At 39.5% G+C, this 18054-nt stretch overlaps 1 protein-coding gene across 12 annotated transcripts in view; it reads right to left on the bottom strand.

The window, feature by feature from the left end:
* The window catches only part of CCPG1 (cell cycle progression 1), a 62734-nt gene that overhangs the window by 24521 nt on the left and 20159 nt on the right, over nucleotides 1–18054 (bottom strand). For all 12 annotated transcript variants that reach the window (XM_038417980.2, XM_038417982.2, XM_043493372.1 and 9 more), the window contains exons 2-3: nucleotides 14739–14809; nucleotides 3069–3186 (exon numbers count right to left, since the gene is read on the bottom strand). In XM_038417980.2, coding sequence (XP_038273908.1) covers nucleotides 3069–3186; nucleotides 14739–14798 — 178 coding nt within the window. In that variant the 5' untranslated portion in view covers nucleotides 14799–14809. The remainder of the gene's footprint in view (nucleotides 1–3068; nucleotides 3187–14738; nucleotides 14810–18054) is intronic.

Raw genomic sequence — 18054 nt, 5'->3', positions numbered from 1 at the left:
GGATTTCTACATAGAGTGCTTCCGCCGACGTGCACAAGCTGAAATTGAGGAAAAGCAGCATCGCTTACCCCATAACCTCAGCCATGCAGAACACAGTGCCATCCACAGCCTCAGAAACAACTCTGACATCATAATCAAAAAGGCTGACAAAGGAGGTGCTGTCGTCATCATGAATAGGTCGGAGTATGAACAAGAGGCTACTAGGCAGCTCTCCAACACCACTTTCTACAAGCCATTACCCTCTGATCCCACTGAGAGTTACCAAAAGAAACTACAGCATTTGCTCAAGAAACTCCCTGAAAAAGCACAAGAACAAATCTGCACAGACACACCCCGAGAGCCCCGACCTGGGGTATTCTATCTGCTACCCAAGATCCATAAACCTGGAAATCCTGGACGCCCCATCATCTCAGGCATTGGCACCCTGACAATAGGATTGTCTGGCTATGTAGACTCCCTCCTCAGGCCCTTCGTTACCAGCACTCCCAGCTATCTTCGAGACACCACTGACTTCCTGAGGAAACTACAGTCCATTGGTGATCTTCCTAAAAACACCATCCTAGCCACTATGGATGTAGAAGCCCTCTACACCAACATTCCACACAAAGATGGACTACAAGCCGTCAGGAACAGTATCCCCGATACTGTCACGGCTAACCTGGTGGCTGAACTTTGTGACTTTGTCCTGACCCATAACTATTTCACATTTGGGGACAATGTATACCTTCAAATCAGCGGCACTGCGATGGGTACCCGCATGGCCCCACAGTATGCCAACATTTTTATGGCTGACTTAGAACAACACTTCCTCAGCTCTCGTCCCCTAATGCCCCTATTCTATTTGCGCTACATTGATGACATCATCATCATCTGGACCCATGGAAAAGAAGCCCTTGAGGAATTCCACCATGATTTCAACAATTTCCATCCCACCATCAACCTCAGCCTGGACCAGTCCACACAAGAGATCCACTTCCTGGACACTACGGTGCTAATAAGCGATGGTCACATAAACACCACCCTATATCGGAAACCTACTGACCGCTATTCCTACCTACATGCCTCTAGCTTTCATCCAGATCATACCACTCGATCCATTGTCTACAGCCAAGCTCTACGATATAACCGCATTTGCTCCAACCCCTCAGACAGAGACAAACACCTACAAGATCTCTATCATGCATTCCTACAACTACAATACCCACCTGCTGAAGTGAAGAAACAGATTGACAGAGCCAGAAGAGTACCCAGAAGTCACCTACTACAGGACAGGCCCAACAAAGAAAACAACAGAACGCCACTAGCCATCACCTTCAGCCCCCAACTAAACCCTCTCCAACACATCATCAAGGATCTACAACCTATCCTGAAGGACAACCCATCACTCTCACAGATCTTGGGAGACAGGCTAGTCCTTGCTTACAGACAGCCCCCCAATCTGAAGCAAATACTCACCAGCAACCACACACCACGCAACAGAACCACTAACCCAGGAACATATCCTTGCAACAAAGCCCGTTGCCAACTCTGTCCACATATCTATTCAGGGGATACCATCATAGGGCCTAATCACATCAGCCACACTATCAGAGGCTCCTTCACCTGCGCATGTACCAATGTGATATATGCCATCATGTGCCAGCAATGCCCCTCTGCCATGTACATTGGCCAAACTGGACAGTCTCTACGTAAAAGAATGAATGGACACAAATCAGACGTCAAGAATTATAACATTCAAAAACCAGTTGGAGAACACTTCAATCTCTCTGGTCACTCAATTACAGACCTAAGAGTGGCTATCCTTCAACAAAAAAGCTTCAAAAACAGACTCCAACGAGAGACTGCTGAATTGGAATTAATTTGCAAACTGGATACAATTAACTTAGGCTTGAATAGAGACTGGGAATGGATGAGTCATTACACAAAGTAAAACTATTTCCCCATGGTATTTCTCCCCCCCACCCCACCCCCCACTGTTCCTCTGATATTCTTGTTAACTGCCGGAATTAGCCTACCTTGCTTGTCACCATGAAAGGTTTTCCTCCTTTCATGTATGATATGAATGGGTGTATGATAAACCCATTGTTTCATGTTCTCTGTGTGTGTATATAAATCTCTCCTCTGTTTTTTCCACCAAATGCATCCGATGAAGTGAGCTGTAGCTCACGAAAGCTTATGCTCTAATAAATTTGTTAGTCTCTAAGGTGCCACAAGTACTGCTTTTCTTTTTACTGAAAAGATGTAATTTATAAAGTCAAATTTGCTCAGAACTTAAAAATTGGATGTTACTAGTTCACAAAACCCAATGATGATTCAGCCTGGGAATATGCTGAACAAAAAGAAAAAACGAGGAGTCCTTGTGACACCTAAGAGACTCACAAATTTATTTGGGCATAAGCTCTCGTGGGATATAACCCACTTCATCAGATGCATGGAGTGGAAAATACAATAAGCAGGTATAAATATACAGCATAGGAAAAGACAGGAGTTGCCTTACCAAGTGGGGTGTCAGTGCTAACGAGGCCAATTCAATTAGGGTGGATGTGGCCCATTCCCAACAGTTGACAAGAAGGGGTAGCTCTTAACTATCCCTGTAGCTGCTCCCAATGCTTCACAGTGAGTCCACAGATATTTTAGGCTTCAAAGTGACATAGTGACACTACTGAATTCTTATTATAGATATAATTCACATTTGCTTCTAAATTATCCTGATGTGGCATATGACATAATTAAGGAATTTTAATTAAATCATGATTTCTGTATCAGTAATTATATTGCTATCTTCCAACTATACAAATAGGTACTCTTCGTTAACATGCCTGAAGTAATGATTCAGTAACATGCGCCATACTAATTATTTCACTCCCATATACACAATAAGAAGGAATATATTTGTAATGCTAGATACTGAAAGTTGTCCACAACATTGATAAAGTAGTAATGCGACAGAGGCCTATACATTGTACTGTTTTTATTAAGGTGTACATACAGAATACCTTGGACAAAACTAATCACTACAACAGAAGTCTTGAATATTTTGTAGAATAGCTCTGCTTTTAATATCTTACCTCTCAAATCAAATGGTTGCTCTTCTTCCTTCACCAAAGTAGCATATTCTTCTGAAGCAAACTCAAGATTACTATTTGTTCCTCCATTTTCAGAGGTCACTGTCTCTATATCAGACCCCTGAAGAATAGAAAGCTTTACATTATATTTGCTGAAATTACAGCCTTTTTATTCTAAAGTACTTGAAAAGGTTTACAGAAAAAACAACACGAATAACAATAATGAACAAAAATAACAGATCAAATTGAAAACTGGTAATCTCTAAAACTAAACAAAGTAGGGCTGTCAAGTGATTAAAAATATTAATCACAATTACTCACACTGTTAAACAATAACAGAATACTATTTATTTAAATATTTTTGGATGTTTTCAACATTTTCAAATATATTGATTTCAATTGCAACACAGAATACAAAGTGTACAGTGCTAATACAAGTACTGTAGTGCAATCTCTATCATGAAAGTTGAACTTACAAATGTAGAATTATGTACAAAAATAACTGCATTTAAAAATAAAACAATGTAAAATTTTAGAGCTTGCAAGTCCACTCAGTCCTACTTCTTGTTCAGCCAATCGCTCAGATAAACAAGTTTATTTATCTTTGCAAGAGATAATGCTGCCTATTTCTTGTTTACGATGTCATCTGAAAGTGAGAACAGGCGTTCACATGGCATTGTTATAGCCAGCCTTGCAAGATATTTATGTGGCAGATGCTCTAAAGATTCATATGTCCCTTCATGCTTCAACCACCATTCCAGGGGACATGCATCCATGCATAATGGGTTCTGCTCGATAACAATCCAAAGCAGTGCGGCCTGACACTTGTTCATTTTCATTATCTGAGTCAGATGCCACCAGCAGAAGGTTGATTTTCTTTTTTGGTGGTGTAGGTTCTGTAGTTTCCACATGGGAGTGTTACTCTTTTAAGACTTCTGAAAGCATGTTCCACTCAGATTTCGGAAGGCACTTCAGATTACTAAACATTGGGTCGAGTGCTGTAGCTATCTTTAGAAATCTCACATTGGTACCTTCTGTGTGTTTTGTGAAATCTGCAGTGACAGTGTTCTTAAAATGAACAACATGTGCTGGGTCATAATCTGAGACTGCTATAACATGAAATAGATGGCAGAATGCAGGTAAAACAGAGCAGGGGCCATACAATTCTCCCTCAAGGAGTTCAGTCACGAATTTAATTAATGCATTATTTTTTTAACGAGCATCATCAGCATGTCCTCTGGAATGGTGGCTGAAGCATGAAGAAACATATGAAAGTTTAGCATATCTGGCACATAAATACCATGCTATGCTGGCTACACAAGTGCCATGCAAATGCCTGTTCTCACTTTCTGGTGACGTAAATAAGAAGAGGCCAGCATTATCTCCTGTAAATGTAAACAAACTTGTTTGTCTTAGCGATTGGCTGAACAAGAAGTAGCACTGAGTGGACTTGTAGGCTCTGAAGTTTTATATTGTTTTGTTTTTGAGTGCAGTTATGTAACAACAACAAAATCTACGTTTGTAAGTTGCACTTTAATGACAAAGAGATAGAACTGCTATACTTGAATGAGCTGAAAAACTGAAAAATACTATTTTTTTGTTTATCATTTTTACAGTGCAAATATCTGTAATCAAAAATAATATACACTTTGATTTCAATTACAACACAAATTACAATATATAGGAAAACACAGAAAAACATCAAAATATTTAATACTTTTCAATTGGTATTCTATTGTTTAACAGTGCAATTAAAACTGCGATTCGTTTTTTTAATCGAGATTCTTTTTTTTAGTTAATCGCGTGAGTTAACGGCGATGAATCGATAGCCCTAAAACAAAGTGTTACAGTACAGAAGATGGAAGAAAAAGAAATGTAAAAACACTAGATAAGATACTAATTAGAGGAAGGAGAATATGTTAAAGGATGAGATTTAAAATTATTATGAATGAGAAAAGCCGAGGAAAAGAAATGTAGAAAGAGAAACCATGATACTTATAAACATCAATAAACTGACAATCAGGCTTGTCACCTAGCTGTTCAAACTCCGTAACTGTACCCTTTATTTGTTTGGAGTCAGTTAAATTATCCAAATGTTTTATTTTGCTAAAAAAAGTAGAATTTAGAAAGATTAAATGTATGGTCTTTATTAATGTAGATTTCTTATTCTGGATCCCTTTTCGCCCGCAACAAAATGAGGCTGAGGAGGGGTATGGTTAAACTTTAAAAGCCCAACATTAAGACAAGCTAAACATAGTAACACAGAGAAAAAGGAATATAATGAAAGCAACATCATTTTCAAAAACCAGAGGACACTAATAATTAGTCAGGGTTTCAAAAATATAATCTAATAATACTATATCATACAAACTCTGATATGTTTCACAATGAACATTTCCAAGTGTACATCAAAATGTTTAAAATAATATTTTTACCCTAAAAGAATGATCAGTTTCTTATCTGGAAATATTCCCTGTGAGATTCATCAATGCAAACTAATGGGTATCTTCATGCTACCCTCTGTCAACCAGACACTCCCAATCAGGTTGAAAATTGTCCCTTGCACACACATACTTTTACTCTTCTCCAGCAGAGAACATACCTACTTGTAAAAGAAAAACAGAGAAATAGGGAAAGCAGCATCCAAGCAATGGGTATGCATAACCCAGAATAAACAGAAGGTGACCAAATTCTTTCATGTGGATGATGAATGGATGGACAGATGGATTGACAGTTATTACTGCCACCTACAGTTAAAGATGTCCAACATTCCCATTATAAGACCCTATTTTACAGTTGTTCTAGAAACCATTGACAAATTTTAACCATTTGGGCTTTTTTTCCATGTTGAGCGTCTGCCTCAGGTTGTTTTTTTTTTTTTTCTTTTTTTAGGGGAAGAGGTTTTATTTTGCCTTTTTTTAAAAAAAAAATTCAGTAAAAATGATTCAGCCATTCCTAAGAACAAATTTAAATTATTTTCTCTCACATTAAAAAATTCTTACAACTGTTTCACTGAGAAGCTCTTGCATCTCCATGCTTTGAAGCAGAAATTTGAAATTTGGCAAGGAGTAACTGTGATGTCAGGGATGTATCTTTTGCTGTTTATGTGAAAATCTACCAATTTGGCTAAATTATAAACCTCTAAAAATTTAGAGATTGCGCATGCTCAGTAGAGACTTGTTAGTTCAGCAGCTAAGTTATCTCAAGAAGATTCTGTCTGCAATGGGCATGCTCCAACTCCTGGCTGCAGAAGGGGAGCAGGACTTTTCTTGCAATTGATCCCCGCTGCTACAGAGCCAGTTACAGCAACAGAAAGCGGGGAGATTCTCTCTCCTATGCTCTCAGTGCTCCAGCTGTTCATGCCCAGAAAGCAAGCAAGAAGAAACTGGTGCATCTGAGTACGGAAGTATGGGGTAGGGGGAGAAACATGTCTTGAATCCTGTGGAAAAATATCATATGAATATGTAGCTAAAGACTTCATCATAATCCATATGGACAAGGGGCTACATTAAGAATGTACAGGCAACCATAATTCTAGCATGTCTTAACTTTTGAGTACATCACTTGCAACTTTAACATGGTTTTAATGTAGATTTTTTTAATATTTAATTTCCTGTGTTTTTTAAAACACAAATTGAAAAAAAGTCCATCACATAGAACCATACTGACCTCAATGTGGACCACCAGCAAGGTTGAGATCTTTAGATCCACAGCATAGCCTTCTATCACTAACTAACAGAACAACAGAATAGCTAACTAACAAAACAACAGGTAGCAATAGAAGGCTGCAGACTATGTGGACTTGCCACTAGAAGAGGATGGAGACACTCTGCATTTGTGTTTCCTTTGCTGTCAGCAAATAGCTATGAATGTTGAGACTCAGGACCTGGGTTAATTTCCAGGTTCTTTAGAGAAGTGCTTTCCAGTGTGTTACAGACCTTATTGTCCCATCCCATCTCCATCCTCTTATGCCTTTCCCTGTCCCCCTTTTTGCCCCTATCCCCAGCGCCTCCTCCTTCTCTATGGTTCCTGCCCATCCTGTAGCCTCTGACAGTGTTCTGTCCCCATCCATGGCTCCTGCCATTCCACACACACACTCTGTTCCTGCCCCTTTGCCCTATCATTGTTCCTACCACCATCTTCTACTCCCCCTGCTCTTGCCCTTGTCCCCTTGCATCTACTCCTTTTCTTCCATCCCCTATTCCTCATCCTTTTACATTCAAGTCAGGCTGCTTCCTCCTCATCTTCCATGCTGCCTGAGCCCCATCAGAAGCAACACTGAAAGCACAAGAGAGAGAGTTCCCCTGCTCTCAGTTTCGGTGCCCTAGCAACTCAAAGGAGAAAGGGAAAATCCAGCCCACCCAAAGGGATGGCCTAAATGCAATCCAATTGGTATGTAGGAGCTGTAAGGGGATGAAGCATTCTTGATGCTCACTGAAATCTTCAGAGAATTTAGCTGCCAGTTTCTAACAAGTACTTGTGCAAACTGATTTTTTTCCTTGGCATATTTGAGTGACTTTCCACACGGACACCAAGGTCAGGGCCAAATTAACTCTCCTGTGGGCCCAGGGCTATTAGATTTTGTGGGGCCCTTGCATACAAGTCTTTTTCCTAATTTAAAACAAAATTATCACAATTATGGCATTGAGGCTATTAACACTATATTAAACTTGCCTTTTAATTAACGTAAAGCAGTTCTGTTGTTACATTTCAGTTTTAAAACATGTAGAATATAGTTAAATTAATTCAAAATAGCCTACTTCTTACTTTAGAACAGCTGTAATATTAATTTCTTTCTGGGAGGGAGTTTGGGTGCAGGAGGGAGCTACAGGCTGGGGCAGATTGTTGGGGTTCAGGAGAGGGAAAGGGGTGCAGGCTCTGGGAAGGTGTTTAGTGCAGGAGGGATTCTGACTTGGTGCAGGGAGTTGGGGTGCAGGAGGGGATGTGAGGTGCAGGCTCCGGCTGGGAGGTTAGGAGGTGCTGTGCTGCTGGATTTTTAGCGGCTGGGAGATCGTGATCGCCTGGCAGAGTCTCCAGGATTGTACAGTCAATCATGATCAACAGGTTAGTAACCACTGAATTGTATACAATTATGGATTTATTTTTGCAGGGCCCCCTTAACCCGAGGCCCTGGGCTGCAGCCCCTAAAGCCCCTGCATTAATCCAGCCCAGACCAAGATGACGTAACATGTATAACACACAAGAGATCAACAATACTGGACTGCAGAATAGCTTTTAAAACCTGCCTAAATTGGATTTCTCTCTTTAATCCAGGAAACACAGATGCCTTGGCTGCAAGTATCTGACTATTTTACAGCTAAATGGAGACTGAAGATGTACAAAGCCAGGCAACTGCTGGGGATAGAACTCTCAATATGGATGGCAGTCTTGCTTGATTAGTCAAACTGTCTAGATAGTGAATCTTCATAAAGTAACATTCCTCAAAAAACAAACAAAAAATACTGAGGAAATTCATGTAAGATTGTTAGAAAAACAGAGCCTCAGTGAAAACACTAACCCATCCTGGATCAAGACCAACTCCCGTTCTGTAAACAAAGTTGGCTATTTTTGCAGCAACAGGTGTGAGATTACAGCAACAGTAATACTTCAAGATAATTCCCCCTCTACTCCCTCCTCCAGGCGTTAAGCAAACAGATTTGTTTTTGTTTTTAAAGAGCGCTCATGTTAATCACGAGCTTTAAGAACATTAGAGATCTCACAAAACATTCACATCAAATACTTTTGAATAAAGAAAAATCTGTACAATCCTGTTACCAATTTTGAAACCCTTTTAAAAACTAAGTCACCTGTTTTTGTAGTTTAGCAAGTGTTTTGTGGGGGAGGGGGGTATCTGTTAACTAAAAAAAAAAAAAATCACTAGTTTTAATCTCAAAGGTTTCACAGAAATATGCCCCTCAAAATAATTTATTAAAACCTGAATGAACATTCAGGGGAAAAAAAAATATATAACAGACCTCTAAGTAACCCTGTGACTTAAGTGAACAGATAATACAAAGAGATGAGACACTAAGCATTTTCTGATACAGTAGTTAGTCCTCTTGGAAGAAATCAACTCCTATGTTCTCTGGATTTGGTCTGGTGACAGGCCTGTCAATTCTACTGAGTATGGAGTCCCCAGTCACATAGACATGTCTCTTCCTGGTGCTGATATGAATCCATCTTAGATTCTTTCTTGCAGTCCCCTCTACATTGTCCTTATTTCTTTCTTAGGCTCTTCTCCCTGGCTATCTCCACTATCTGTTCCTCTCTTCTGCAGGGACTGGCTTCCCTTCTTTTTTTCCTGACAACCTTATGTTCTCCTCCTTATTCCCCAGTGTAGCAAACCTGTTATCCAATTTGTTTTCACCACCACTAGCTAGTGTCTTCCTCTGCTTTGTTCTCATGGTCACATTTTTCCATGGATTACCCTGTTCTTCCAGCTGTTCACTCTCCAAGTCCTTTTGTTTGGCGGATGTCTGTAAATCTTGAGCTGTCTGTGGTATCTCCATCTTCAAATCCCCATATAAACTCCACCATTGTCTCCAGCTGCATGTCTAATCCTTGGATCTTCTCTGCCATGAGCTCTATTAGGTAACATTTCAAACATAGGTGACTTTCATCAAATGCTCCCTCAACAATGAAGTATACCCCACAGCTTCTGCATCCAACCATCTTCTTTGTCTCTTCTCCTCAGGTCACTTCTAGTGCTGTCACAGGAGCCACTGTTGTCTTCACTTCCTAGATCCTATTCCTAGGGGAAAAAAGGGAAGTGAGGGAATCCTCCCCCCCCACACTCCACTGTTAGCCACCTATCAACTGACAATTAAGTGTCATTTAAAGGACAACACCAGAACAGAACCATTGGTTCTGAGGACTCTGGCTTGATCTCCTACTGAGCCTATAAAACTGGTTTGACTAGCAGCAAACAAGACTCCCAAGCACAGAACAACAAAACCCTATGGCAGGATTTAAAGTGACACTCTAAAGAGAGGCAGTTATTTTTCAGAGAACCAGAGAGACATATAGGATCCTGCTGAGGGTGTCTGAAGAAGTTAGGACTGCCTAGGTCACCATCAGGGGATGGGAAGTCTTTAAGTAAAAGAGATGCATATAACTGTTTGTTGTTTTTAAATCCTTTTTCTCTAAAAGCTTTGTTCTTACTGCTAAATAAACAATACTTTTGATTTAAGAAAGCTTTTTTGTTACTATATACCACCAGTCACAGACTCCCAAAGGGAAGAACTACAGGGGCCCGAATTCAGTCGGACCTGCAGGATAAGAACAGGTTATTGAAGCGCGGATCCTGGTCAAAAAATGGGAGAACTGTAAAATTCCATCCCAAGATAGGTAAAGGCATTAGGCCTGACACCAGAAAGGGGACAGAAGTGCAGCTAGCCCTGTAACAGAGCCCAACAGACTAATTTGCTCTATATTGACAAGGCTGAGCCTCTTTCCAAGTATCTGTCCAATATACACCTGCACATATCAGCTAGGTGGCATGTCCACTTCCCCAGATCAAAGTTACTCCATGTTCCTCTTACCTCTCTCTGACCCACATTCCACGATTCCCTTATGCACGGAGATTATTTCTATATAATGCACTTTAAATATTATCTCTATTGACTTTGAAAAGGTACACCAGGACCTGAGCAGCTACTACTGTTTATGCTTCCTTTGATGAAATACTGGCACAGTTAGCTCCAATATATGACCTCCCCTACATAGTTACACGGGCAGTTTTCTCAATGACCATAGCCACTGTACCAACATTCCGTCTCTGAATCCCACACCCATGCATGCCCTGCAGGGGGCCACCATATAGCTTCCACTATAGGGCATTACTTTGCCTATCCCCTTATGTATGAGCACAGGACTCAGGAAATCCACAATCCCAACCTAATCTGGCAGCCCGGCTGCCGACAGCACAGAGAGCCTGCATTAGAGGCTGCTGCTAGCTCCTGGAAAATCCAGGGGGAAAAGAAAAAACATTCAACCCCTAACCTCTGTATGCTCCATGAGCTCCACAGCTTTGGGCCATCCCTAAGTTCCCTGGGAAGGAACCTTCTGCCCACTCCACAGTAAGTGATTGCAGGCACTGGGAAAGTCCTTACCTCTCCCCCACACAGTTGGGGATGGGAAGGGAAGAGCTCCATCAGGCTATCAACCACCATACTCGCTAGGACTCACCCCCAGCCAAGGAGGTATCTTCTCCAGGGGAAACACCTGCACTTGCTACCATCCTACTTTGCTTCTGCCTGGGGCAAGCGGGATTCATGTCACCCTTACAGCAGGAAACAGAGCTTTTGTGCAACGGGCTCAGGCTATTGCTGCGTCCTTCTGTTCAACCAGATATAGAGCCCCTTCCTTATCTAAATATTCTTTAACCTGTTCTTTCTCTATTTTAGCTTGCATTCCTTCCAACTTGTTCATATTTCTTGTGTTCAGTATCTGGTCACCACAAACCTTCTTAGGTGAAGACTGAAGCAAAATAGGCATTCAACACCTCAGCTTTCTTGATGTCATCAGTTATTAGCTCTCCTTCCCCACAAGTAGAGGGCCTACACTTTTCTTCATCTTTCTCTTTCTACTAATATATTTAAAGAACCTCCTCATATTGCCTTTTATGTCCCTTGCTAGGAGTAACTCATTTTGGGCCTTACCATTTCTGATTTTGTTCCTACATACTTGTGCTATTCTTTTGTACTCCTCGTTAGAAATCTGTCCATATTTCCATTTTTTGTAAGATTGCTTTTTGATTTTCAGGTCATTACAAGAACTCCTGATGGAGACGTATTTGCATCTTACTATTCTTCCTACCTTTCCCTTGCATTGGTACAGTTTGCAGTTGTGCTTTAATATTGTCTCCTTGAAAAACTGCCAGCACTCCTTTTTCCCTTAGATTTTCTTCCCATGGGACCTTTGTTAAAAGTCTGCTTTTTTGAAGTCTGTCGTCCTTATTCTGCTGCTCTCATTGCCTCCTTGCCTTGGAATCGTGAAATTTATCGTATTTCATGATCACTTTCACCCAAATTGCCTTCCACCTTCAAATTCGCTACCAAGTCTAAAACAGCCTGTCCTCCGCTTTCTGGAGCAAAGAGTTGTTCCCAGTACATTCCAGGAACTTGCTAGAAATGTTATATTTTGCTATATTACTTTTCCAGCAGATGTCTGGGTAATTGAAGTCCCCCATTACTACCAATTTTGGGGATATTTCTGTTATTTTTTCTAGAAACACCTCACTCACCTCCTCTTCGTGATTTGGTGGTCTATAGTAGACACATCCATATCTTACTTCATTTTTAAATTTTAAATATTATTAATTTTTGGTCATGCATTTTGATACTGAGGATAAGAAATATGAGCTTAAATATTCTAAATTTTTCTATTAACTATTTTTCTGGATTATGTCCAATACTCATTAGTTCATTTGGTCAATGTCTATTTTTCTGCAAAGAAGAGACTCCACCACTGTACTTAGCCCTCTGCTTCCAACTAGGTATACCAGGGTCATGTGGAATGCTATGTGGTGGAGCTGCTTTTCCTAGATAAGTCTTCACTGTGTCGTTTCCTCTTCATCTATTCCATTTTATTCACTGTACTAGTTTCTCTTATTCTGCTTTCTCACAGAATAGCCTCTGAAGAACTGTCTCACTTTTAGAATGGTTTGAATTCCCTTTTATACTGCTTTGTCCATCAGCTCTCACAAAGTTTTTTTCCATGATATTTTGATGCTGTCAGGAGCAGCTTTGCTTTGTTGTCAAGTTTCTAGGAACAGTAACCTATGCCTGTGTTGATAGCCATAGCAGATAAGTTAAAAGGATCTAAAGAGACATCTCAGTTAAATAATGCAACGAGGGGACTTTCTGAAAGCTTGCTTCCAACCTCTGAGAATTTTTTTTTTTTAACTTTCTAAGGGAAGAGGCTGGACAAGTTTTTCCATGCCAAAATCGCTGAAGTAAGGTGGGAGGATGCCATAGAGGTCCTTAGTACACTTGAACCTACCTTGTAGCTCCTTCTTAGGCATGAATCCATTCACCTGGTTGTTCTTGACCCTAATGAAATATTAGCCCACCAGCTTTTAACCATTGCACAGGAGAGCCTTGTTTTTGCTAGGTGGTGTTTAGAGGAATATAATGAACTAATTTTAAACTAGAGAAAATACTGTTTAATTTCTGAACATCACTGAACAACAACATTGGAGCTCTTTCTTTGCAGAATTTGGAACAACTTGTTGCATTAGATTACGCTCAATTCATCTTTGAAAGGTTATCATAGCAACCATACAAGCTAGGGATCTTATTCATTTTTAAAGGAAAGCTTAAATTCTGCAGAAGCTGATGCTATTCACTTGTGAAATATTCTTATTTAGTGTGGGCAAATATATTTTTCAAACCCTTCAGATGAAGACAGAAGTAGCCAAGGAATTACCATTGAGAATCAGAACCATGGGTCTGCTTGTTTGACATAAACTTTGTTTGTCCCATAAAGTTATTGCTTCTTTGAACCCCATAGCAGAACACACAGGATTTACCTAAAGCAGACTTTTTCCCCCCTCAAATTTCACATCATTGCTATTGTGATGACAACAGTTGTACCTGGGGGCTGTAACAGATGGCTCAAATGCTCTGTGGACTGGGCACAGATGGGGATGTATAACGCACACTGACTAATGGATTATGCTACCACTGATTCAGCTCGTCTAATAGTAGCAATATGGGAAGTATTGGTACAGAAAGAGTACCAGAGGCCGCTAATATTTTTCCATCATGTCATCTAGATATGTTCTGAAGAGGGTTAGACAAGACAATGGTTAAAAACAATAGTAGGTACCAGAACCCTGTCTACACTAGCACTGTGACTGTTGATAAACCTCCAGTGGAACTGAATCAACTCCTGCCCAGTATATCTTGAATATCAAAATACAGAGGACTAATTAGCAAGTCCCCATGAAGAGGAGCATCTGACTAAACCCTTGTAAATAGGAACATAAAAGATACTGGTTGTAGGCTGTTCATGAGGACTGGACTCAAAGGCCCTTAACCACCACCTTGTTGTCCACTGGATCTTTGGCCTCTTGCCATAGTTTTGCACAGGAAGAGGAAGGAACCCAAGGCGGGAGGTGTGGTCAAAAGCCTTTGATGAGGCAAGGTTCAAGTTGCTTGGTGGTAGTAATATAGACTTTGGAGGAATCACTGCACTGTCCACTTCCCACATTAGGTTTGGGGAGAGGAGTAGAAATATGCTGGCAAGGGTAACAAAAGTGCAGATGACATACATCATCAATGTTTTTGAGGGAAATACACCAAAAAGAAAATGTGACCAAAACTCTACGAATTTCTTAAAGGGACATCAACTTGAAATCTAATCAGTTTTTTGTTTAGTTGGGGTTTTTTTTGTTTTTATTATTGTTGTTTTAAAAGTTAAAAGCTGTAACAGATGCTGCACCAACCCCCAAGTGTATCTGTCAAATTCTATAACTTTGCAATCATATTTTCCTATTTTAAAAAATGGTTCTTTCTCCTCTATGTCTGTGTGAAATATCCACACAAATAGAAAATTCACTAACTATAGAAGGGAAAAGGTGCATTGGACTATACAGAACAACGTAAACCTGAAAACAAATGTGACTTTTAAGTTAACCATGTCTGTTTAATTTTAATTGAGACTAAATACCTCATGATTGATGACAGTCCAGCCACCAGATGAATCACTGTCACTGGAATTTTCAGACATTTTCAAAGTAGCTGCAAGTGAAAATAAATTATGTTAGCATGAAACATATATCGTTATTGTAATTTTTTTTCTAAAAAACAACAATTGAAAATGTATCCAGCTTAGAAAACCACAGATCACACAATTATAATACTTATACAATACTATACAATTTACAGAATTGGAATAAACTGGAATAAAAAGAGCAGGTCTGTTTTGAAAAAAAAGGTTTACTTTGTATTTCAATATTTAAAACTATGTTCTTGTAAAGTTAAGTAAATATTGAGTATATGGACTTTCTATATCGAGACCATGGGCAGTGTTTTCGGCCCTTATGGCACCCCTTTTAGCCATCTAAAATACTCAAAATGTGAGAAAAAAACAAAGTGCAATTATGTATTATATCCCAAGAATATTTCCTACAGATAGACAAACAATTAAAGATTAAAGGTAATTCTGAGTGCTTAAGGCACCAAGCAATTATAATGAAAACGATTAAAACCATTACTTGTCATAGCAACTATGGTTCCCTGAGATGACTGATCATATGAATCCCCAGTGTTTGAAGTCCAGCAGGCTCCAAGGAAACAAACTTTGAATCTTTTAGAAAGTATAGTCTATTGGAGTTACTTCCACCCCAACCCTCAAAAACAGGGTACAATCATTCTTCAATTCCTTCCACTAAGTAAAAAATCCTTAATAATGACTCCAAACAAAGGGGAATGTGATATGGGCATAGAAAGTAGATTGATGAGAACAAAACAATGTAAAGGTGGAATTTAGTTACAATAAACTGTGAACTTATAATTGCTGCTGTAAGAGAGGGGTTAAGGAATGATTTTCAGAAAAGTAGATGTATGGTTGCAATTGATGTTTGTTTATTCCCATTTACCAATAAGATCCTGTTTTCTTCGTTGTTAAAATACAATCTAAGTTTCTAAGCTCCCAAAAGACTAAAATGAAAACTGTTACAAGTTCTCCATTTTTAAAAAGATCTAATCTACTTAAAAAATACAAAGTGGGTCAAACTTTATAAACAGTGTATACATTTATCACTTTTAAAAAAAAATTCCAAGTAATCAGAAAACTATTGAATCATGCTGTATTAGCCATCCAACAGAATGGAAGAGTAAGTTTATGAGATACCAATGCTGAATAAAACTTCGACAAAGTGATGATTAAATTAATAACACAAGAAAAGAGAGTTATAACACTTTGGTTCATAAACACATTCTTTACCAGAAATTTTGCCAGTTCAAAATATTTCTGATGAGAGTGCAAATGTAGTATCTCGCTTAAACACATTTACTTCACTTATTACTGACTCTGCTGCCTTTATCCCTTTCTATATATTTAACCATATTTAGAAGATATGAACTAAACATGAGAAAGAACTCTTTTCAAAGATAAATGTCAATGTCACTCCATATGCAGAGTTGTAGCTAGGAATTTACAGAGGGAAAAATTACCTAATCTGTTTCCTCTATTCTTAGAGTTACATTTGACCAATCCCTGTAGTCACCGCCAAATTTATTAGCAATTATTTTATAACATTCCATTTTCTCATTAAATTATGTTAAAATATTTAGGATTTCTACAGAGACATGGTAACAACCAGAACTGATCACTGCTAATAGATTAAGAATTCTTAACAATTAACAATTCAGGTATCAATTTAGAATACTGAAAAACCAGAATAATTAAATTTTGATCCATTTTAAAGAAAGGAAATTTACCTAGCGCAAAACACATTCATGCTTTCCATATAGATCCAGAAAGATACTAGCCAGTCCTGGGCTAACATATTTGGATTACCTAGGGGCCTTATTAAAAAAATCCACTAAAATCAATAGAAAGAAACTCATTAAAATGAATGAGTTTTTGGTCAGGTACGAGAAGGCTACCAGATAGGATCTAAGTACTTGTCTACATGGGAAGTTTTAAACCGGATTAAGTCACTAGTCTGTTTTGAAAAAACTTAAGAACACACAACCCCCATTCATTACAGTGAACTAACTCTGCATTTATTGCAAAATCTAGAATCCTCTTTCAAAGTGAAGTAAATTTGCTGTAAATTGAGTTAGTCCCGTTTATTGTTCATGTGCACACAATGCTGCTGTACATTACTTTGTCAGGCCTCTAATGGCTATCCCACTATTTTGTGGGTAACCATCACTGACCTGTCTGTTTAACTCTGTGCCCTTCCTTGCTCTGGTGAGAAGATGACAGGATGTCCCCTCCCCTGTTTAAAAACTGGCAGGGGGCCAGATTTTGGCCATGGATTTGATTGGTGCAATATTACTCAAGAAGCCCTATAACATGATTTGTGCAGCTGCTTGGAACCATGCTGAGACACTAGATCTCATCACCATCTGAGAAGAACAGTTGCTGCAGGAAGTTCTTGTGGTCAGCCACCGGAATAAAGATCTTGTTGTGGACACAGCTAAGCAGATGACTGTGAGGGGCCACAACCAGAATGCTAAACAATACAGGAAAAAGAACAAACAGTTTTACTATCTCTGAGATTCCCCCAAGATTGTGAAGAATCTCAGGGAAGGAAAGTCAGAAACGCATATGAAAAAAATGCTATCATAGTCTATCTGGAATATGAACAATAACCCACTGTGAGTTTTTCCTACTCTCACAACTGCAGGACCTGCAGTGGCTAGATCCTCATGGACAGGGCCTTTATCAACATCTCAGTGGCTGGCTAACCTGAATGGGAGAAAGTAGAAAACTCAGGATGAAATGTTTGCGGACTACACTGCAGAGCCCCAAAGAAAAACAAAAATAACGAAGAGGTGGAGGTGGTATTTTAGGACAGAGAGGGAAAATGACAGGGTGCTCTCCAGAGAGAGCATGGTAGTTGCCAGTGACAGCATTGCCATGTCAAAAGACAAGATTGAAAAGGATAGGGAGATACAGAGGCAACACAAAGCCAGAATGCCCTGGTGCAGCACATGTTGCTGTTAGGGCAGCAGGCAACACAAAATTCAAATCAGGACCCAGCCATGTTATGCAATTCCTGGAAAACACAAGCTATTGGGAACAACAGTAACTCCTCCCTGCTGTATTCCTGCAGCATTGCCCCCAGAGGATGCATTTGGTGGAAAAGACAGAGAGGAGATTTATATACACACACAAAGAACATGAAACAATGGGTTTATCATACACACTGTAAGGAGAGTGATCACTAAAGATAAGCCATCACCAACAGCAGGGGGGGGAAAGGAGGAAAACCTTTCATGGTGACAAGCAAGGTAGGCTAATTCCAGCA

The sequence above is a fragment of the Dermochelys coriacea genome, chromosome 10 (genome assembly GCF_009764565.3).
Source record: "Dermochelys coriacea isolate rDerCor1 chromosome 10, rDerCor1.pri.v4, whole genome shotgun sequence".
In the NCBI taxonomy this organism is placed as follows: Eukaryota; Metazoa; Chordata; order Testudines; family Dermochelyidae; genus Dermochelys; species Dermochelys coriacea.
Note: the sequence above shows the minus strand (reverse complement) of the source record. Positions and strands in the feature narration are given on the sequence as shown.